We start from the raw sequence: 23,917 nt of genomic DNA on the forward strand, positions 1-23,917 counted from the left end.
GCAGGAGTCGAAGGCTTTCCAAGATATATTTTTCCCAGTGACCAACTGGGAATCAGGTGTTTGGATAAAGGTGTTGGGCAGGTATTCCCAAATTCAAGCACAATATAAAAAGAATGGTGAAAATAAAATTGGAAAATTGGAAGTAGAGTGCTGGTGCTTATTGTCACTGTTTTGGTGGATAAATCTATTGGTACTATGTACTATATTTAATCCTTATCTTAGATCTTAGTTTATCATTTTAAGGGGCATGAAAACGTTCAAAATAAGAGTAACCGTGCCAGCCTCCAAATAAGAATCGACTTCAAAGTGGCCTGCTCTGTGATTTGTATTCTGCTGTGTACTGGATATTTTTTCCAGTCTGCAATCATCCCAGCATGTTTTCCTTGCTGCTTGCGTTGAGAAATAAGCAGCAATAACACTGCAACTCAGCCACTCGAATAACCCACTTAAAATGAAAAGCAATAAGTCATCAGTATTCTTCACACTGAAAGACCAGTTGTGAGCTGTTGAAGCTGATTTAATCTCCTCGAGGGCAAAGCAAATTCTGACTTCCAAATGGGTTTTAATGATTGAAAGTAACCACGTTGGAATAGACACTCCGGAAGATGTTCTGTTATTCTGGGGACAGGTTCTAAAGCACGTGCCTCTTTGATGTCCAGAAACTTTTCATCATTTACTGCCGAGCCATAGAAAAAAGATCCGAAGGCATGCTTGGATCCTTGGTTTCAATTATAGCTGTGGGAGCTAGTTCGAAAGTTTAAGGTTAGATATTTTTCTTTGAAGACTCATGTAAGGGGCTTATCTCAGTCTCAGTGTATGCCCATTTGTTGAGCATCCATGTATGGCTGAGATTCTTAACGGAAACTGACAAGCACAGCTTTCACATCATTAGGTTTCCTCAGACACCCGTAATGCTGGTTGAGCTGTGCTGCCAAGAGGGTGGATTTTGAGTCAATTTCATTGGATTTCTCCCTGATTCTCCCCTACCTCTCCTGCCTCCAGCTGCGTGGTGGATGAGATGGACTTCTCTGGGATGGAGCTGGATGAGGCCCTGAGGAAGTTCCAGGCTCACATCCGGGTGCAAGGGGAAGCGCAGAAAGTGGAGCGACTCATCGAGGCCTTCAGGTATGCCCCCCCTGGTGGGTGGAGCCTCGACTTGCACTTCCTGTTCTCTCACAGCCAAAAACAGCCAATGGGTGTGACTTTGTCAAAACAGGAGTAGTACTCTGGGAATTAGGATAGAATGTACCAACAGGAAGTAATCATCAAACTCTTACCAACCAATAACATAATTACACTGATCAGTGATCCAGTGGTTGTTCATTTTTTGGTTGTTGTCTGCCTATCTATAAGCCAGGGTTCTGAAAAGATAACCCCTTCTTTGGTGAACCTGAATATCCTCCAGCATAATCTTCAAAAGAGATCCTCATAATGAACAGCAAAGCTCAGATCTCTTTCCAAATGCTTTGTGCAAGAACCGCCGTTGTAATTATCATTATGGAATAATATCACTGGGAGGGTTTATTTATTTGTTTGTTTATTTATTTATGTGAATCTGGCATTCTACTTGCTCACATGAGAAAAAAACACCTGATAAAAATGCATTTGGTTTAAAAATTACTTTGGTTACATAAGACCTTTTCCAGCAGCTGCTCACTGGAATTTCATGCCTTTGATGTGCGAGAGGAAAAAAAGAGAGTCAGGCATGCAGAAAACAAAAATGAGGCAAGAAATATCACTCATGTGCACCTCTCTGGCATTTGAACATCTCCAGAAGGGCCACTGTCTGCAGTTACCACACTGCATACGCAGCTGAGGTTTCCGTGGCGATTCAAGTGAGCGACAGCTCATCACTGTCTTTAAAGATGCAGAAAAAGCCAACATTCAGTCAGAATGAAAGCTGAGCCCTGATTGTAAACCACGAAGCACTTGGGCCTGGGATTATGTCTCTGTGGGAGATACCATTCAGGTAGATAAATTCAGACTCCTTAAAAAAAACACTCTTTGTTGCTCTTAAGTGCTGAACGGAAGAAGTGAATCTGAAGTGCTGCCAGGAAGTACTTTGGTGAGATTAAGGTTTCACCTTTAAAAATGGTAATAATTATGAAAATAAGTCATTGGAAGTACTGAACGTGCATTACATACAAAGTATTATGCTGAAAGTCATTTCAGCATGAAAAAATGCAGTTGTGCTTTGGCCCTACTCTGAGGATTGCTGCAAATGGAAAGTTCCCAAGAAGTTCAAAGGGAGCTTTAAATTCTCTCCCCTTCAGCAGTTATTCTGAGGATTCGGCTACCGCTAAAACAAAAGCATTATTGCTGTATTAGCTGCATTATTTCATATGCAGGGACTTCCTGGGGGAGGGTCGATAGCGGCCATCCAGTTTTCGATGTCCACAGGAATCACAGAGAGAGTGAATTTTTTATTACCCTGGGGATGGTGATTATTTATTAATGCTACCTGGCTTTAATAGCTTCACCAGAATTACTGGCATGCAGTATGTTAATGCCACTCTATTTTTAAATAATTTGCAACTCATAACACCGTGCATGAGTGAACAGTAAAATTATACGCGCACGTTCCGTTCAGTGCAAAAAGAAGGGCGTGATGAGACTGGAAGATTTGTTTTCATTAATTAGGCATTTAGGAAATATCATAGTCTGACTCAGTTAGCGATTTGCTCACAGCATAAGGGCCTCTAGTTGGAAACCCAACGCTGCTGTCTGCTAAAACAACTTAATCTGGCTGTAAAATGTCATGCCGCAGAGCCGGGCTGCCAGTGCGCTGAGTGGTCACACCAAGTAGGGTGCAGTCTTTCTAATGTGCTTGACAAGTATGACTCTTTAGCTTTTACAAGGGGGAGACCAGTGTCTCCTTTGGGTCAGGATGTAGGACCTTTACTGGGTGGAACGCGGGTCCTCTCCAACTGGAGGGCCATTAATTGCCCACTTGTTCCCACCTCTCCTATCGCAAAACCCAAGTCGACAGAGTGGCCTGAGATATTTACTATTACTACGGGCAATAGACTCAGGCAGGGGGGCTGAGGGCCAGACAGTACATAACAGCCCCGTCTGAGATTTAGAGTTCATTGGAGGATTTAAATCAATGGCTAAACCAACTGTCTCATCTTTAGTACAAAACGCAATGACATTCATATTTCTGCTTCATATCCCCTAGTCATATATTCACTTTCCCTGTCACAGATTTATTCAGGAATAGATGTTCTGTGGTCCTTGTCCTGTGTTAATCAGCCCTGTTCAAACCATAGTGTTTTATGTGTGTGTGTGTGGGGGGGGGGGGGTGCATGCAAGGGAACTTAACTTATACTTCACCAAATAATGAGATGATGAGCCTTCATTGTTTCTACAATGGGCCTCAACACTTACATGAACCAGCTGCATTTGTCTGGGTTGAATCAAATGAAATCCTACACTCTGTGGTAATAAAATACCTTATAATGTAACTGCACAAGCTCCATCATGTAGATAGATAAATTTCATGGGACTATAGCAATATAGCAGTACTGGCAGGGTTCAGTGGGCAGCACTCCTGCCTCACACCCTTGGGCTCAGTGGTTTGATCCCCACCTCCCCTTTGTTTGCATGTTCTCCCTTTAAACACTCTAAATACGTAGGTTAGGTAAACTGGTATCATCAAATTGTGTGTGTATGTGGCCAGCAACGGACTGGAATCCCCACCAGGATGTACCCCTATCCCAGGGCTATTCAAATCACGGTCCGTGCCCTGCTGATTTTCCAACCTTTCTTTACCTGAGAGTCAGTTGCGAAACCTCTGGCCAATCAGAATCAGTAATTGTTACACTAACTACCTGGGAGAACTGAAAACAAGGCCTGGATTTGGAATCGAGGTCCAAATTTGAAGAGCCCTGCCCTATCCCATCCTGTCAGATAGGCTGCAGGTTCCTCATCGTCCCTGTCCAGGAGAAGTACATGAAGAGGGAGGGGTGTTTTACAGCCTGGGATGCACGTAACTGGTGCGCAAGTATGCATTCCCCATAAAAGCATACGTGCAGCGATTTGTTACGTACACATATTATGTGCATTTTCGCTGTTAGGACAAGTCATGTGCATTTTAACCTTTATACTGCGAATAAAGTGCATATTTGCTGTATAAAGATTAAAATATGCAATGATTTCTTGTAATAACAGCACAAATGCCCATAAGTACCCATTTCCGCTGTTATGACACGAAGTTTCATATGGCTTTATAGGATGAATGCATATTTGTGCATCTGTTACGTGCTTTCCTTGTTATAGTATTAAACGTCCCTCAATTCTAGCATTCAATCTGAACTATTGACTGTCACCTTCTAACATAATGGACTGTTCTCCTGAATGGTGACCAGCCTGAGGAATAGAATTTGTCCCTTTGATGCACATACAACAAATCCGCGTATAAAAGCATTCGCGAAGAACGTTGGTAGGTGTCACTGAGATTCTGCCTGTATAGCCTCCGAGACGAAGGCCAGCTGGAGACTAGGGGAATAATGGAAGGCAGTGCGGCCACACATGCAAAGGTGCGAACAGGTCCACATCAGCAGGAGAGCTGATTATGGGCCAGCTGCGGGTGTCAGCATTTCACAGCGGCAGTTGCTCCAGCCTGCAGGATTTTCTTCAGGTTTATTTATGTTTAGCTCCAAATCATTCACACGCTCTGATGTTTCACCGAACGTTTTCACAATGTGTTTTTGACAAAAAAAATGTTCCTGTTCAAATTAAATTTGTTAAAGTTAGATTTGAAAAGTTGAAATTTGAATGGCATATTAAATCGCTCAGTGGGGAAAAGTCCGTGATATTCGAGACGGAAGGATTAGCAAGGATTCTCACTTAAAATTAAATGTAACCACGTTTTTCATAATTGTATGTTAAATGTACTAAAATGACAATAGATGGAGAAATGAAAAGATTCCTTCACAAATCTCTCCATTACCCAGAACTCCTCCCCCCCCCCCCCCATATGACTATGTGGGATTTATCTTTTATTGTTTGAATTTCTTTTGTCCATTATCGATGCATAATAATAAATCGTGACATGCAAAATGAATAAAATGAAATTCATGTTGACATAACGCGGGGGGTTAGAATTTTTATTGCCGTTTTTCATTTTCATACACGCTGAAAATGAAGATGAAACTATTGCCGTAAACTGCTGTTGCAGCACATGTTTAATAGATTGCCGGCGTCTTGTGTGCACCGTTCATAAAATTTTAAAAATGCGCTTAGGGCGAATTTTATCTGGAGGGAACGCCGACCATTATCCACACGCTGTTTATAATATAAAACCGTAAGTCTTTTATTTAAATAGTCTTTCCAGATTCACTACAGCATTCAGTGTTTCTTATGCGATAGAAAATCCGGCTTCACGCTTGCACTTTCTCCAAAGAGCAGTCTCTTACCGTGAGCGCTAACAGCACAGTGCGCTGGGCGCGCCGGGGCTCCCCGGTGCCCCTTAAGCCGGTGGCTGCAACGTGCTTATTGTGGACGCTGCCTGCGGTGGACCGCAGCTCAAAAACCCACTGGGAACAGACAAGGACGATCTCAGCAAGCATTAAAAATCACGTTGTTGCCACTTTGGTGGAGGAAAAACAAATAAAAACACAGATACATAGCATTTAGAATGATAATTTGTGTGAGTGTGAATCACACCGTGATCCTGGGAAACTTAAAAAAAGATTTGTACCATAAAGGACAAGAGGCAGGTGGAACATATTATTACTGATAGATCCTCACCTCTCTCCTTCCCTACAGAGATAGACTGCTGTCACTCCCTGCCTCTTTTCTCGTAATTGTTTTGTCACTGCGATAAAAAGAGATTGTTATATGAACCACAGGTTGTAGCGCGTTTTTATTGCTTGCAACATACATCTAAATTTTTCGCACTGCCCGTCCTTTTGGATTTCACTGCTTTCCTACCGGACAGCACCGTGATGCTCGGTCGATTGATGCAGCTAAATGCTGTTTGCAAATGTTTCTCATCTGGTTCTTTAACGCTTGTTGTTTCTCACGTCCGTGAAATTGCCGTGCAAAGTTAATTTCATTGGGCACAGATCAGTGGAAGTTCTCCAGGCTGTTTCAGGTGCAGTTTGATTAACATGGAGTGCAGTTTTAGTCACAGCACAACAAAGCATGATGTTTAGTACCGAACTGTGTGGGTATCATGTGAGTCATGTGACTTAGATTGACAGGTGGACTATAGAGTGCCTGGTCGCCATTAATAGATGAACCCTGTGGAGGATGTTAGTGGTTCACACCCGCAAAAATGACCAGATTTTCTCCCCTCCCCCTTAAAGCCAGCGCTACTGTATGTGCAACCCAGACGTGGTGCAACAGTTCCACAACCCGGACACCATCTTCATCCTGGCCTTCGCCATCATTCTTCTCAACACCGACATGTACAGCCCCAACATCAAGCCCGACCGCAAGATGATGCTGGAGGACTTCATCCGCAACCTGAGGGGTCAGTTCTGGAGAAGTCAGGGGAGGCTGCCACTTATCATAATGTTTATGCTAATGCTAATGCCGCACTCAGGCACTGCACATCAGCTGAAGTCATACCTCGGTCATGCACATGCTAATGAAACACCGGATGGGGACCCTACTGACTCGACTAAGGGAGTTGCTTGGCAACCGTATGTAATGGGAACTGACAGAATTCGACCAATGGGAGGGCAGCGAGCAGTGCCTTTGTATGTACTCAGGCAGAGTAAATTGAACCACGTGTCATGTGTAGCATCTCAGGAAAAAGGCTGCCTCCATGAAACTGGGGAATTCACCAATTTACCAGTATTTGCTTGCTGGACACGTATTATAGAAAGGAACAAAAGTTTCTGCTCAACCGCTTCAGCGTTTGTGTCTTCTTTGATTGTTTTTAAAGGAGGATCTGTGTTCTTACAAATGTAGCTGTAAAATCCATCAGGGCCAGTTGTAAACATCTTATGCACAGTATTGTTTGAGGCCTCTTCCCTCTGTCTCCCTGTCTGCCTTCATCACAACTGGGGAGTGTCAGCACACCTCATAACTGTAACACAGTCTGACTGAACAGGTGAAACAGTGCGGAGATGGACACAGATGTTTAATGCGCGTTGTTGGTGTGCATGCAGTTGGAGGCAGTGCGTAAATGCTGGCCAAATATGCCAGGATTGCTCCCATTTTGTGTTATATCAGTACTTGTGTTTATGCGGAATGAAGAATATTAAAATGTTTCTCGTCTGCGTTGCTGACATTCCCGGTGTGTTAGAGGCATATTATGAATCGGTTTGGACACGGATCCCACCGCAGCTCTCCCTCCAGCTAGTATAATCCTCTGAAGGTAAAGGGTATATTAAAAAGGATTTGTTGCTTGCAGTGATAAGAAGCAAAATTAAAGGATGCCGATGGCTTTTGGAGCTAATCAGCAAGTCGAAAACTCCATGATAATTATTTCCTGGGGCTATGAAGTAGCAGTGCACATATTAGGGATTTGGGATGAATGATGTGGCTGTCTTGTTATTGTTACCCAGGTCTGCTTGTTTGTCTAACCTAAGAATGACTCTGCATCTTTCGCTGTGCATCTCAGAGGCAAAGGAAGTCAAACCGATGTCAGCCTCCCAACCTCACAATCAAGCAATTAGCGTTTGTTGTGTCGTTTCATGCTTCCAAAGCTTATGAAGGAAAACAATGCACCATACTGTAGCATCCTCTCTCGGCAGGTAGTTATCATTATGTCAGATGGATGGCGGTGACCTTGGGAAAACATCCGAACTGTGTGACGATGTTGTTTGAAAGTTGAATGCGTCGGATGTGTGGAAAAATAAGACACACTTTTGACTAACAATGCCCCAGTGCTCAAAACCCATCTTATTTTCCAGTGTATGTGCAGCTTAAATTCTCAGTGCTTCCTTCTTCCTGAAGTAGAAAGAGCTGATTCTTGTTCTAATGCTGTGTCCTCCACTGGGACCCAAAACCACTTTCGAGCTCCCCAGCCCCCCCTCCATATCCCGCTTACTCCCATACAGCACATTCCTAATAAACCCGCATCCCTCTGATGCTGAGATGCACCTGGGCTCTTAAAGCCTGTCTCTTGGATGCTAAAACAATAACAGAACCATAACCTTCGCTCGTCCGTGCAGAGGCTGTAGCCGCACTTAAGGGGCCGGCGGAGAGCACAAGGAGCAGTGGGAACATTGTGTGCTAGCTCACAAATAATCGTGACCACCAGACCATGCTACAGAATACTGACCCTCGGACTAAAACGGACAGATAATGACGAAAAACCACGCTGATTCACTGTATGCCTTCTGCTATTGGCGCAGGTCGTGCCTGGGGCACAGGTAGCAGACGGATCCGTGTTTGAATCAGACAGTGTTTTTTAAGCATTGTGGTCAATTTTGGCATCTAAGCTACTTTCTTATTAGCAGTTATATTTAGCAGTTAGCGAGTGATGCAGCTATTTTGTATAAGCAAAGCAGCTGTATTTACAGCATAGTAGTAAATTCAGTCATCTAGGTGACAATGCATCACAATATGTCATTGAGAAGCTGCAAGACCTGGAGCGAAGGCAGGACATTCTGTGGGGGAGCACAGCGGTTTGAAGGCACCCAATAATATACTGTACATCAGGCAAGACATTGAGTATGGGTGTAGTAGGCAGTTTACTTATTTACTCAGCATCTCTGCACATCCCATGCTGTTCCTGCTGATGAATTAGTCCTCTTTTGTTTATCTGAAAACAGTACCTGACTGACAGATATTATTAACAGGAAGTTAGAAACAATGATCTCTACTTTTAAATAATGATGTAATTGATGATGTACCCTTCACTCACTTAGTATGCACAGTTTTTGTATATATTTTTAATTGCCATCACTTATCTGGGTAGCTGGAGAGTGTAGTGCTAGGGGTTGTGTGTGGCTGTACAGTACTTCACAGATGTTCCACAGGACTGGAAATTCGCATGTACACAGATGTGGACTCCTACCATCAGGAGAGTGATTTTTGTACACTATATGGACTTAAGCATTGGGACACTTGGCCAATACACCGATAGCAACTTTCATGACATTCCATTCAAATCCATAGGCATCGATATGGAGTTGGTCCCACCTTTGCAGCTATATCAGCTGCCACTTCAGGCACTGATGTTGGACATGAAAGTCTTTCTCACAGTCTTCATTCTAGCTCAGCCCAATAATGTTCAGTGGGGTTGAGGTCAGTGCTCTATGTGGGCCAGATAAGTTCTTCCACACCGAACTCACTCAACCATGATTTTATGGACCTTGGTTTGTGAACTGGGGCACAGTCATGCTGGAACAGAGAAGGGCCTTCCGCAAACTGTTCCCACAAAGTTGGAAGCATAGAATTGTCCAAAATGTCTTGGTATGCTGAAGCAATAAGAGTTTCCTTCACTGGAATTAAGGGGCCTAGTCCAAGCCCAGAAAAACAACCCCATACCATTATCCGTCCTCCATCAAACATTTGGCACAATGCAGTCAGGCAGGTAACGTTCTCCTGGCATCTGCCAAACCCAGACTCGTCCATCAGACTGCCAGACAAGAGAAGCTTGATTTTTCGCTCCACTGAACATTTTTCCACTGTTCAAGAGTCCAGTGGCGATGTACTTTTAGGGTTTTTAGGGTTTAGGGTTAATGCCTGCAGTTATTGAATCAACAGAGCATTGGCAACTTGTATGCACTACGCGCTTCAGCACTTGGGGACCCTACTCTCTGACTTTATACGGTCTGCCACTTTGTGGCTGAATTTCTGCTGTTCCTAAACGCTTCCACTTTGCGATCATACCAATTACAGCTGACCATGGGATATCTAGTAGGAAAGATATTTCACAAACTGACTTAATGTAGAGGTGGCACCCTATGACAGTACCACACTTGATTTCACTGGGCGCTTCAGAACGACCTGTTCTTTCACAAATGTTTGCAGACCTGACTGCATGGATAGGTCCTTGATTTTATACAGTTGTGGGTTTGAATGAAACACCTGAATTAAGTTAAGAGGTGTGCTCCAGTATTTTTGTCCATAGAGTGTACTTGTTTCTGAGCAAACAATATGGAGAAGGTAAGCCCTCCACCCTTCTGCATTCCATTGGAAGGTGATCCTTGCCCCCTTGTATTTAGTCTGAAGCTTTGACGATTTCCTGTGTTATCAGAGTTTGTGGGTAGTATTAGGGGGCACTGTGGTTAGTTTCTCCCCCGTTCCACTAATTGCAGCATGCCCCCCACAGTTGCAATGCATTCCACGACCTTTAAAGGCAGGCTGAAGTGGCTAGGACACATTACTGGTGTCCCCAGATGACACCAACATACGTCTTCATTCACCTCTGGTTGGGTGATTGGGTAAAGCTGGGACCCGAGGCACCTTAACGAGTGCCCTTAACGAGTGCCCTTAACGAGCGATCTCAGGTGGAGGTAGAAACGATCGACCGTACGGGTATTAGTGAGCTTTACTGAAGGACAATCTGTCACGAATGCCGGATCATTGCGGGCAGGCTGTAATTACTGGTCATGTGACATCGGCGGTGGAATTTGTGCAGTGAGTTTGGCTCTGCGGTGAGGGCTGTGTCAGTAGCCGCCTTTTGTGTGTTTCTCCTGTAGTTCAAAGAGTAGAACCTTGTGCTAACAATGTAAAGGTCATGAGCTTGAATCCTAAGAGGTACAGCACTGTGCGACAGTCCTGAGCTGTCAAAGGAAAATGTTTAATGCTATTTATCCAGGTAGTAAGTGTATATTTGCTCAGGAAAAAAATACACAATTTAACATTTTAGAACATATGCAAATTAAAAATAATACGGTAAAAGCTAACAAGCATTTCTGCTGTTCTCCAAAACATTACTGATGCTTTGTTGGATGGCTAGATGAACACCGCTTCAGTTCCCAAACCTCCCCCCAGGGACACCTCAGCCCTTCCATGTATTTGTTAAATTTCACCACCTCCTCCCTTAATTAATTAATTAAATTAGTTAACAAAAATCAATGAGGTATTGATTAGCCATAGGAGGTGTGTTAGTGGTCAAGTAAAAAATACATGGGTGTAGTTGGATGGTTGCTGCAAACACTGTGGTGACTTTAGGGGAGGTTTTGAGGTTTCGATGGACATACACCAACACGATGATCATGTGAGCGTCATTTTTCCTCTGCTGTAAGTCGCTTTAGATAGAAGCATCATGTAAATGTTTCTGTCAGTCAGTTCTCATGCTTAAAGCAGAAGGTGGTCCTGTTGAGAAGATCAGCTTTATGGAGTTCCCTGACCCTACGAGTGGACCCTGTATATTCCACTACATGGTCAATGTGATTGACTTGACAGCGTCTGCCCCCCCAGGAGTTGACGATGGTGCGGACATCCCCCGTGACATGGTGGTGGGCATCTATGAGCGCATTCAGCAGAGGGAACTGCGATCCAATGAGGACCACGTCACCTATGTCACCAAGGTGGAGCAGTCCATCGTGGGAATGAAGACCGTGAGTGTGCTGGCCTACCAGTGTTATTAGATAACGCCTCGTGTAATAATAGCAATGACTACTATATAGTGACACTGTACTGCAGGGGTATAGAAACCTCGGGGGTGGGGTGGACGTGTCCCCTTCGATATTTAATTGGGCTTCATTCATACCCCCCCCCCCCCCCAATAAACAGACCTTTGTATTTAAATTATTCTTTTACGGGAACTTTACAATAAGAACACGTAGAGTAAATATGCGATGAAGCAGATGTGTCTGTAATAATCAGAGGTGGAGATTTCAGATCCAGAGAGTACAAATCCAGACCAAGATTTTGTTTCAACCATCCGGTTGAGTACTCTGTGACTGTGACTCTTTATACTCAACTGGTTGGTTGAAACAAAATCTTGGTCTGGATTTGTACTGTCTGGCCCTGAAATCTCCACCTCTGGTAATATCCACGTCTCCCTTTTAACATTATGGAACTGGCCAACATCTGCATCATCTTTTGATCTGTGTAAATTCCCAAAAAACCAAAGTCAACTGCAGCAATATGTGGCGGATTTCTCTGCAGCAAGGTTTTGAGGCGCAGTGCTTTGTCATTCCTGTCTGAGGTTATTCATACACACATCAGGCTGAAAAGGTATTTTCTTTGCACATCAACATACTGCCTTGCACACAAATAATGGATTTTACTAATTGTGCATTCTTAGGTGATTAAAAACCTATATATCAGCAAAACATTATTTATAGCAAAGGAACAGACATCACCGGTTGACTGTTAATTGGTGGGGGCCGATGCACAGATGGAGGTCAGAGCAGGGAGGGGAACGCGGGGATTTAGAGATCATTTCACAGAGCGGAAGATGTTGAGGATGACCTCTGTCCTTCTGAATCACGCTCTCAGCTGTTAGGCTAATCGTGTCTGCTGTAAAGTCATTAAACGACTTATTCCATCTACAATCTATTTTCATGGTTCAAATATTAACAGTTTAAAACACATTACAGCAGAAATCCATAATATCCATCTCTCTATCTGTGTATCTGTCCTGCCATCTCTGTGTAGTGAGAGAGGATTTATGTGTATTTATCTGTGAAATATTTTTGCATATTTTAATCATTTATAAATATAATTTGCAGAATAATTAAATGCGTCTTTTATCAGGCTCGGGGAGATGTATGATTGCAGTTGGAAACTGGGAAGACTAAACTCTTAATATTAAAGAGAGGGAGGGGGAGGTGCTGGGGAATTCTGGGAATGGGCCGGGGTGACCTTCCCAGCCCTGCGGTTCATCCGTCCCACATGTAATCTCTGCATTTAATCATATATGAATTGTTCAGCTTAATTACTATAACGGTGCAGGAGATTTTGAAAGTAATCTTTGCAGGGAATTACAGAGGAAGTTCAGGTTCAGAAAGCACAAGACTGTGACTTTTTATACTCAACTGGTTGGTGGAAACAATATCTTGGTCTTGATTTATACTTTCTGCGCCTGAACTTTCCACCTCTGCAATTAAATGTCCCCATTAATTATACTTCCCACTTATGTTAATTTACGTTAAGAAAAGCACAGGAAAATCAGGGGGAGGGGAGAGGTCAGGATGAGCCTCCTCCCCTGGATGATGTCCAGCCCACTCCCTGCTCTGGCTCCTGCTCACTCCCTCGCACTGTTTGCTCTGTCAGATTAATTTGATTGTTTGCCCGTGTCCCCTGAAACAAGGCTGAAAAAGGTCAATGGCGTTGTCCCAGGCCGGTGTGCGGAAGAGCGCTTGGAGGCGTCGCGGCACCGTTTGCGTAAGGGCTTAGCTCGCTGCATCAATCTCTGCCTCGCTGCTCCGCTCCTTCCAGCACGCTTAATTAACAGCAGGCGAGGTTCGAGAAAGCGAGAAACACCCGGGCTGGCGGTTCATCATCGGCCGCCGCCGGCCCGCCGACATCTCAGTCCTCACTTATAGGAATCAATGGAGCGAGGAGGAATCGATCCAAAAAGCTGGCCCAGAATTTATGGGCTATTGCACGCTGGCCACCGTGGCCCCTGATTTGCTCACTGGCTATCATGGGCCTCTGATTGGTCCAATGGCCACTATGCCCCCTAATTCGCTCATTTGCCACTGTTCCACCTGCTTCCCTTGCTGGTTTTAATCACGCTTTAACCTGGACTAGATCATAATTTCCTTGATAAGCACTTTGGATATCAAGAGATTTATGTTCTACTTATTGAGCAGAAGCTTTTATCCAAAGTGACATGTATTTATCTATTTATTTTTTGAGAAAGTAGGGTCAACCAGTCCTTAGAGCAATTGGAAGTTGAGGGCCTTGATTAAGGGCCCAATGGTAGAATCTCTCTGACTCTGTTGTATTTGATCCATCCTAAACTGCTTAGCTACACACTTTTCAATAACAAGTAAAGTGGAACGGACCAGCAAGTGCTGATGTCTGTCATCTCTATAAAGCACCACGTTGTTCCCATTGCAAAGAAACACAGAATGAATTTTTTAACATTGCGCATAGAGTTAGTTCAAATCCTCTGGGTCTTTATTAAACACTGGCTGTATGGATTAGGGTTGGTACGTCACCAGTTCAAATCTTGCGGCTTGCTGAGAGATTTTACTGTTGGGACCTTGAGCAAGGCCCTTAACCCCGACTGCTTTAGGGACGATGTCTGATGTTGCACTGATCCTCCCTTGTACAGAACTTTGAACAAAAGCATTTTTAGAAAAAAAATATATTTCCCCCACTGCCCCCAGGTGCTCTCTGTCCCGCACAGAAGACTTGTGTGCTGCAGTCGGCTCTTCGAGGTCTCCGACGTCAACAAGGCACAGAAGCAGGCAGCCCACCAAAGGGAAGTGTTCCTATTCAACGACCTCATTGTGGTAATGGCTCCATCTTCGCCAGTGAACAACCTCTCCTTAACTCAACGCGTTCAATCGACTCAACTAGTGATTTAAAACTAGTGAGAGCTATCCAAGATGTTCTTGCCTTTGGCTTCTCTTGGGCAGCTGTAGTCAGAGGTTCCTAGTTTTCAGTACGTTTTGTGTGTTTGGTTTTTTTTCTCAGCTCTGTGTTGTACTCGAATATGTAACTAAGACTCGGTACATGCCGAGCTCCCCAGGGACTGTCTGCATTAATTAAAGTAGTGTGTTAATAAGTAATTAGGTCAAAGGGTGTAAGAGTTGCCTGGATTTAATCCAAATGCATTATTTGGAATATGTCCATGTGATATATTTAAAGGTAATCTCTTTCAGGTTGTCAAGCGTCTCTAGTAATGACACTCAAGTTATTATGCTGATGTCAGTTCAGAGAAGAGAACAAGATGATCATTTGCATTTGATTCATATAGTATCATGATAGGAGGGTGATAGGAAATAGTGGAAAAAGTCATAATATTACCATGATAAATTGTTCGACAGTATGGTAATAACAGAACTGTAATTTTAAACATAGGTAATCCAATAAATCTTGCTAGAAATCAAAGTGAAAAATGGTTCTGGCAGACATGACATAGGGCTCCAAGGAGGTAGAGTCACAGGAGACTTTTTTTCCTTTACGCTTTTCGCGATTTGAAAAATGAGCCCTCACTTGGTTTATATTCAAGTGAACGTGGCGTTTTAGAGGCAGGTGCGCATTCCTGCCCCCATTTTTGATAAGTAAGTAAGTAAAATTTATTTATAAAGCACATTTAAACACAGCTATTACTGACCAAAGTGCTGTACACCAATAAATAATAAAATAAAATAAAAATTAAAAATTTTCAGACTAATTAAACAAATAAATGCATGGTAAGACAAGCAGAACAGGTCATACAAGAATGGACACACTAGGCCACAGGAAATGAGAGAATTAGGGCTATAGGAAAGCCTGTGAATAGAGGTGAGATTTTAATCTAGATTTAAAGACGGGAACAGAGGGGGCACATCTAATATCTGAGGGTAACTGGTTCCATAGGATTTGGATATGAAGGCACAGGGCACAGATACAGCACTAAAGCATACTGACTTCATTCGCCAGTTACTGTATGTCATGTGGGCGGCACATGACACCTAGTTCATGCTATACAGACTTCGTCATGTGACCCATGAGGCGACGCCTCCCTTTCTGCTAATTGAGTGATGTCATGCCTGCACTTTTGACCTCAGATCCTGAAGCTGTGTCCCAAGAAGAAGACCTCTGCGACCTACACCTTCTGCAAAGCCATGGGGCTTCTGGGGATGCAGTTCCACCTCTTTGAGAATGAATGTAAGCCCATCGATCTGCCGCTCGTCCTTTGCCCCTCCCCCTCCCTCACCCATGACGCGCTTGCAACTTTCAAGGGAAGCTGCTCATCCCCACACGCCCTTAATCAGATGACTTATTTAATGTCCTGGGTGTGGTTTTCTCTGAATGTGGCAAAATGAAATATTGACTATTTAAGATAAAGCTACGAGGTTATAAGATTTCCATCTAGCAGAGTCGTTAACTGACAAGCTGCAGATGCCCAGCATTATTACAGGTAACGACTTCCCCTGCGGCGGCCAAATTAGGGATGCTGTTTAAGTATCAGATTCAGTCTTTCCGTAGCATTGATTGACTGCGGCATTTAATCAAGAGGCGTAGAAACATGGCACACTGCAGATACAGTAGGTGAGAAGTTTCAAAGTGGCCGTGGATCTGCATATTGAGCAAGGCAGCGAGACCTTAATCCCTTCTGGTGCTTGCTGGTTGACTATGAATAACTATGGACCACTGAACTGGTCACCTTCTGCTAAATGTTTGTACAATCAGGCTGTAGATCAACCATCATTCTGTGCATGATTGACAGATACAACTAAAGACAACTTCAATACTGTCATCCATTCATTTTCTATAGTGCTGTCCACTATGGGGTTGTGGTTAAATGCTGTTATATATACATTTAAAAGCTGTAATTCAATGAAATATCAACAAGCAAGCTGTGAAAAGTATATTTGTATAGCATAACATGAAAGGAAATATATATATCTTCATCCGACTATTTGTCCATCTATCAAAGGTGCTTATTGTTGCAATTTTAGTGTCTTATTTACTTCTTAAATTAAGCAGTAGATTGCTTTAATTGCTTAAATGTTCTTAATCGCACTAGAAAATGTTTTCCCCATTATTCTGCAAACTCCCACAACACTGAGGGTCAGTGACTAATTTAGGAATGACCTGCAACAGATTGTTTTGAATTAAATATCATTTGCCAGTCTTATTCATATCTGTTGGTGCAGAATCAGGAAATACTACTCTAGTAATGACTGGTAGTCAAGCAAGGGGGAACTGTTGCTAAAATAATTTAATTTCCCAGTTTTGTGCCTTGCACAGTTCATTTTTAAGTTATTTAGATATTTAATAACGTGTGAAAGTTGTGTGTTTTCCCTGTTTGCGTAGATTTCCTTTGGGTAGTCCTATTTCTTCTTGCCGCAAACGCATGCGGTTAGGCTAATCGGTGTAGTTTTCCATTGTGTGTGTTTGTGCCTGTGACCTGCTATGGAGCGGCAGCCTATCCAGGGCGACCGCTGACCTGTGCATATGTTCCCTGGGACAGACTCTCTGTACTTGACATGTGTTTCGATGGATGGATGGATGAACGTTGAGTGACCCTCAGACCTTGGCTGTACCTTTTAAGCCCACAAAGACCCCATGGTCTGTGTGCTCACAGACTTTGTAAGCGATCTCGTGCGTTACCCTCTCTGACAGATTACCCCCATGGGATCACCATCGTGTCACCTTACTCCGGCTCAGAGAAGAAACAAGTGCTGAACTTCTGCGCCCAGAGTGCCGAGGAGCTGCTGAAGTTCGTGGAGGACCTGAAGGAGTCCATCGCCGAGGTGTCGGAGATGGAGCAGATACGCATAGAGTGTGAGTCCTGCCTCCGCTCCGGCGTCTTCATCACCATCCGGGTCCTCCGCCAGGCTGAGCGTGTCAGGATGTCGTCTGAGACCTGCAGAGCAGCCCTGCCAGACTTTGGTTATGCCTTCCGTTCCAGTACATTTCCTCTCGAAATGAATGCTGTCTTTACACACAGCGAGCGACAGTGATAATTAGGCGTACAGCGGCTGTCGACACCCAGCAGGTCCACCTGACAGCATTTCAGCAGGAGGCGAACCTTAAAATAAAGCGACGCCTGCCACCAAACTATGGTCGAGTCAGCTGGGGACATACCTCAGCCTCAGGCTGCGGCCTCCATGAAGGACGAAGGACTCCTACTCACTGACTCTTCCTGTGGGCCCTTCACCTTTCCATTTGGTTTACCCAAGTACATCTATGAAAATCACCTCAGTGTCTGTTTCTGCAAACCTCACGCAGTGTTCAAAGTACTGACACGTTAAATGCTTTGTGTAAAATTATTTGAATGCAAGCCTCTACTTGCAAAACCTGTTTTTTATTGCAGCAGCTATTTTTTGATAACCTTGTTATTTAAATTTACTTATTGTTTCTGCATTTGCTGAGCTGTTTGTCCCTTTTGATATGTACAATGAAATGTAAATGCAATGGCAATCTCCATAATGCACAATATAAGCTTAACTACTGCTGAGGTTTATAAACTAAATTTCTCCTGTCCGATATGTCCACAGTGCTTCAACCCTAAGGCGAAAAAAAATCATTCCCTGAGGAGTGTCTTATCTCACACTTTCACTGATATTACTTTCAGAAGATTGCTGCATTAATACACTTTGAGGTAAAGTCTGCTGCTGTAGGAGTGAACGGTTTGCTAATATAAAGACATTTAAATGTGCAGTGTACTGGCTTAGACTGGCTTGCAGCACAGACCATTGGTACAAAAGAGCCATAAAAATGGAAGGAAAAAAAACAGCCAATTGTTTTTTCTACAAGAAAAAGAAGGTGCCATTAGTGAGAGGCATACTAGCACTTTATTTTTCATGTATGAGACGTTTTAGCCCTTTATGTAATTACAAAAAATAAAAGTTAAGCAAAAATAGCAACATATTGCAATAAAAAGTTATCTTACATCAAAATGGAACCAGGCAACTTTCAACAGCGGTCCTACAATTATATAAAAGTATATTTCACTGAGGGATTTCTTGATTACAAATTATATAAGAGGAACCATCCTTCCTGTCGAAGGGGGTACATCTACAGTGAGGAGACAGTGCTGCTCGAAGTAGCTATCACATTTTTAGCATCAACAGCACATCAGATGAGTGTAAGCTTATCAACCACCAAATACTCACCAAGCTATGGCAGTTCTTAAGGTGACAGCGCTACTATCATCAGCATAAGGAGGGTGAACCTGCGGGTTAGAGGGGACTCCCGCTCCAGGTGTCCATATGCAGACACGGTGCCCTCTACAAGCTCTGCCGCAGTCTGGCTTTTTATTAAATGGATAAGGGTTACATACTGTATGCAACACTTAACCTTCGAAATCCAGCCCAGACCTGAAGGGTGAGGCTTCAGGAGTCTATATTAGTCTTTCCACACATTGTGTTTGAACAGAAACGTCTTTTTTATATAAAGGAAATGTTAGCTGGGGGGGGGGGGGGTGGTGTGTTCTGCTCCTATAATGGCGAGAAAACAGGCAGAGCCGTAAAAAAAACCACAGCTGTGCATCCCGCATGACGTTCTCACAATGTAATGAGATCGGCATCTGCAACAGCCCCCCATCCCAAAATTTTGTCCTCCCTCCATCTGAAGAGCTGTGTCATAGACATGTCAGAAAGCGAGATAAGGTAAAGGACCAGAGGACCGGTCTCTGTAACACCTGGGGGATTAAAAAAAAAATACAAGGTACACGGCTGCAAAAAGAGATGTGAAGCAGACGAGATTCCTCCAGGAGAACAATATCTCCCAGCGGCGAGTGGACAAAGCAGGTGTAGATAAGTGCATTGCTTTTAGGCAGTGTGGCTCTTATTGAGTGGGATGGCTTTAAGCTCGGAAAAAGATCTTATAATTAATTGCTTGGTTAGTATCAAAGTCATTAATCTCAAATCATTGTTTTCAAATCAGATTTTTTGAGATCTGTAATATGACAGACCAAAGATCATTTTCTCTGCTAGCTATAATGGATAATTGTTTTAGCAAATAGTAGGTGTGCATTGATTGTGCTTGATTTGCAGTATTTCTGTTGAATCCATCCATCCATTAATCGTGCATACTGTTTATCCAGTACAGGCTCACATTGAGCTGTGATCCTACCTAAGGCAGGGGACATCCTGGATGGGAATGCCAGTCCATTACAGGGCACACACTAACATACTATGGGTGGGGCGGCGAGTGGCTCTGTGTCTGTGATTAGAAGATTGCCGGTTCGAGCCCTGGCCTCCAGAACAGTCACATGCCAGTGGGCCCTTGAGCAAGTCCCTTAACCCCCAGCTCCAGGGGGACGGCACGTTAGCTGACCCTGCCCTGTGACCCCCGAGCTACGGAGAGCAAGACGGGGCAGGCAAAGAGAAGCATTCCAATGTACTTGTACTTGCGCAAATCGCAAATAAAGGATTTGTTGTTTACCGTAATTTAGAGATCACCTTTTTTTAATCACCTGTTTTTGAACTAGACCTGCAAAATCCATAATCCTGGACCCTGGAGACAAGCAGCCGTGGCGCCACACCTGCTGCAACACCATGTAAATGGAGTTAATGTGCGTCAAATGAAAGCATTATATCTGGGTTCTTGCTCACTGTGTCCTGCAGGGGAGCTGGAGAAGCAGCAAGGGGCCAAGACGCACCCAGTGAAGACCAATGGCACTCAGCAGGAGATGGGCGGGAAGCAGGGCTCTCCCACAGGTACTGGGCTGCTCGCTACCCCGTCCCGCAACGTGTCGCTCTGCTATCCCGCCTCGGCATCGGAGCCTCACTCCATCTACCACTGGCCTGTACCTTAACGTTCTTTCACGGCAGGAGAGTGTGTCGTATGCTTTGAGTAACATCCACTGGTGGATTATTGCAGCATACATATACAGGTGGGCAATATTTCAGGTGTAAGAAAACATAATATAGTATTATTATTATATAGTACAAGAATATACTACTACTCATAATGATACTATAACAGTAGTAAAATTTAGTGATCATTGTTGACCCACCACAGTGCACAACAACGAAATGTGTCCTCTGTATTTAACCCATATGTGACGTCGTGACATAGCAGGGGACAGCTAATTCAGCACCCAGGGAGCAGTGCTTGGGGACAGTACCTTGCTCAGGGTACCTCAGTGGTGCCTTGTTGATCAGGGATTCGAACCTGCAATCTTTCAGTTACAAGTGAATTTCCCTGGCATTAAGCCACCACTGCCCACAGTAGTAATAGTAGTATTAGTATATTCTTGTACTATATAATAATGATATATACCCTGTGTCATACAGATAATCACATTACTGGGTGGACTGTAATTGTGAAAGAATTTGTGAAAGTGCTTTTAATTAACATAAAATAGAAAGATGCTATTTCAAGAACTGGTAGCTTTGCATGACCATTGAGTCAGACAAATTCCAAAATGTTCTTAGCTTCATGCAGTTTGGTATAACTTCCAATGAGCCTGGAGGGCTGATGTTAAATGTCACTCTGATTGCCTACAAGCCTACAGTAACTGTTCTTTATTTTGTATTACATTGGTCATGGGCTTACTAATTGATTTAGTATTAGTAGTATATATATATTTGTAATTTTGCTTCCAGACAAACAGGAGCTTGACGCAAAGGCTGGGAACAACACCTCTGAGGTAAGTACTCATTGTTATGGAGAAGGCAAATGCAGGTAAGTATTTTGCATTTCTTGTCAGGAAAGGAAAGGCTCAGATTGGTTAGCTGTCAGGTATCTGCAGCCTGACTGCCTTGGTGTATTTATGGGGGTTCCTGTCCATCTCAACTTTTGGTGATCGACTTCCTGTCTCAGGCATTACATTGGTACGATACTGAAAACGTGAGGCATGGGTGCGTTGATGAAATATTGAACACAGGATATTACATTTTTTTTGTTTTGATATTGTGTACATGTCCTGGAGTCAAACACACACCCCCACAGTAATTCACAGGTTGCAGATTAGACTTATATATCAAAAATTGCACACATTATCATAAAAAAACTGTTTATTTATTATATGCTCAGTGCAGGAAATCAAGTATTGCCTTAAAGAAAATCTCTTCCATATACCTAAAAGAATTTGAATAAATAATTCAAATTAAATACTGAACTTTTTTAGAACTATTTTTGTAATATTTATTAATCTCGTACCTCACGTTTATTTCACAAAGGAGGTTCCATAGAGATATGCTCCAAAGAAATATTTTTGTGCTGCATAATTAGGTAACTCAGTGAGTGTGCAGTGCAGTAACATAATGAAAGATGCAGCAGATCCATTTATGGGATAATAACATTTGAAAGTATACAGGTAGGCCCGAGCAAAAGTATACAGGTAGGCCTGAACTAAAATATGCAGGCAGGCCTGAGCTGGAACGTCTTTGGTCTCAAGACAGTAATAGACAGGCAACTTACGTGGAGAGGGAAGGGGAAGCCATGAAGCCAATGAAAGCCTCTGTGGGCTAGGTGTGCAGAGACTTTTAAGTAAGGGGATGTCACAGAAAGGGGGAGTCAATCATTTTTAGAGTGAATCTGGTTTCTGTGCAAGTAATAATCTACACAGGATAGATCGATGTAAGAAAAGTTCTCCAGTGTGATGTTCTAAGTGTCATAGCACCAGAAAAAAAACACTGAAGCTGCAGTCAAACAGGATAAAGAGGATTATGGTTCTGTTTTGTCTGATAGCAGAAAAATGCAGCACCTTGTTTATCAGTACAGATTACATGAACTGACGTCCCTTAGTTTTTCTAGACAGAGCACGGCACAGCCACTAATTGATATTAATTATGGTTGTATATACCAGGATGGAATATTTCTGTATCGGTACATGCATTTCTGTTCTTATTCAATGCAGCTAATGGATCTTTTTCTTTCACTCCAAGCATGGAGTGGAGTTTTTAACAGTGGGTCTGGTAATGTACCATTTATTTGGCAATGCACTCAGCTCTCTCTTCCTTAATATCAGTACATCCAAAAAAGCACGAAACGTTACTTCTGAAAGCAGGACCGAAATAGACCAGCACCAGTCTACAATTAGCACACAAACTGAGATCTGCATTTTAGCAGAATCTCATAGAGGCTTGGGGAATTTGAAAAAGGTTACAGTTTTTTAATTAGAGGCTAATTAACAAGCCAAAGACAGCCTTATTCTGGGGGTGTGGGGTGGGGTACTTTGAAAAACCCCGAGAGCTGGTGTGGAAAGATATATGTTTATTCATAATGGTTTTCATATATTATGTCAGCAATAAAGACTTTAACTCTGTATTTTACACTTACAGTTGTAATGTTGGGGATTTAATCCTGTCCCTACTCTATTATTTCCTCTCGTCCCAGTCTTTCCTCCCATAGTCCAAACATATGGTTACCTTAACTGGCATCTCTAAATTCCCAGTAGTGTGTACTGTATGTGCCCTGTGCTGGACTGAAGTGTTCCTGTGCCTTGCGCCTTGTACTGGGGTTGGGCAGATCGAAACCTCAGTATTTGTGTACTCAAAGACTACTTGTTTTGTATTGATTTCCATTTAAAAGTATCGATTACAAATGTTTGTTGTCCTCAAAGTCAGACGCAGTATTCTCTCAAACTTGACCCCTTCTCTGGCTACACAGCAGATACTCGTCAATAAATAACAGAACCTCTGTGATCCAAGAAGCTAGAAGCTCACATTTTTGGATATACAGTATATGAAACTTAAAAGGGATGTTTAAATATTTTTAATATATTTTTTACGAAACAGATTAAATCTTTGCAAATAGTGTAAAGGTTTATGTTATATTTGTACTTTATTCTTCTTTCTATTTATTTGCTTTCGTAACAGACTTACTATTTTTAAGTTCAGCTTACGTAATGGTCTTAACATTTTAAAATATAAAATAACCCTGTGGTGGACTGGCGACCTGCCCAGGGTGTACCCAGCCTCTCGTCCGAATATGGTGGGATTGGCTCCAGCTTCCCTGCACCCAGATGGATTAAGCGGTATAGATAATGGATGGATGGAATAAAGAATAACCTATACTGATTAATAATCATCAATTAAAAGACAATTACTATCATTATCATATTTTAATATTGATGTTTAAATAAATATTGAGTATCGATATCATACAATATGTAGGTTATTATGCTCACCGCGACCCTGTACGGATAAGCGGTTGGATGATGGATGAACAGAATTACTTTGTTTTAACAGTAGTCAGAGAATTAGATGTACGTATAATATTGCACGCCTCTTTTTTAGGCTGTAGATTGAGCGGAGATGGCATGAAGTTGGTGCTCCCCGCTAGTATGTCACTCCGGCCGGAGATGCGGCGCTGTCAGGTCGCCCTTAGCGACGGGGCCATTGGCGCTGGTCTGTCTGCCTCTTGGACACCGACCACAACCAGCAGACGGAGAGGCTGTCACCTCTTGCCCAGGCACAAGCGGCGTGGAAGCCGG

At 43.1% G+C, this 23,917-nt stretch overlaps 1 protein-coding gene across 4 annotated transcripts in view; it reads left to right on the forward strand.

The window, feature by feature from the left end:
* The window catches only part of LOC111835854 (IQ motif and SEC7 domain-containing protein 3-like), a 114,253-nt gene that overhangs the window by 81,782 nt on the left and 8,554 nt on the right, over positions 1–23,917 (forward strand). For all 4 annotated transcript variants that reach the window (XM_023796566.2, XM_023796567.2, XM_072709891.1 and 1 more), the window contains 8 exons: positions 1,003–1,125; positions 6,312–6,478; positions 11,332–11,471; positions 14,199–14,324; positions 15,588–15,687; positions 17,149–17,310; positions 20,100–20,192; positions 21,084–21,127. In XM_023796566.2, the coding sequence (XP_023652334.2) occupies positions 1,003–1,125; positions 6,312–6,478; positions 11,332–11,471; positions 14,199–14,324; positions 15,588–15,687; positions 17,149–17,310; positions 20,100–20,192; positions 21,084–21,127 (955 nt within the window). The remainder of the gene's footprint in view (positions 1–1,002; positions 1,126–6,311; positions 6,479–11,331; positions 11,472–14,198; positions 14,325–15,587; positions 15,688–17,148; positions 17,311–20,099; positions 20,193–21,083; positions 21,128–23,917) is intronic.

Source organism: Paramormyrops kingsleyae, chromosome 1 (genome assembly GCF_048594095.1).
Source record: "Paramormyrops kingsleyae isolate MSU_618 chromosome 1, PKINGS_0.4, whole genome shotgun sequence".
NCBI classification, from domain to species: Eukaryota; Metazoa; Chordata; class Actinopteri; order Osteoglossiformes; family Mormyridae; genus Paramormyrops; species Paramormyrops kingsleyae.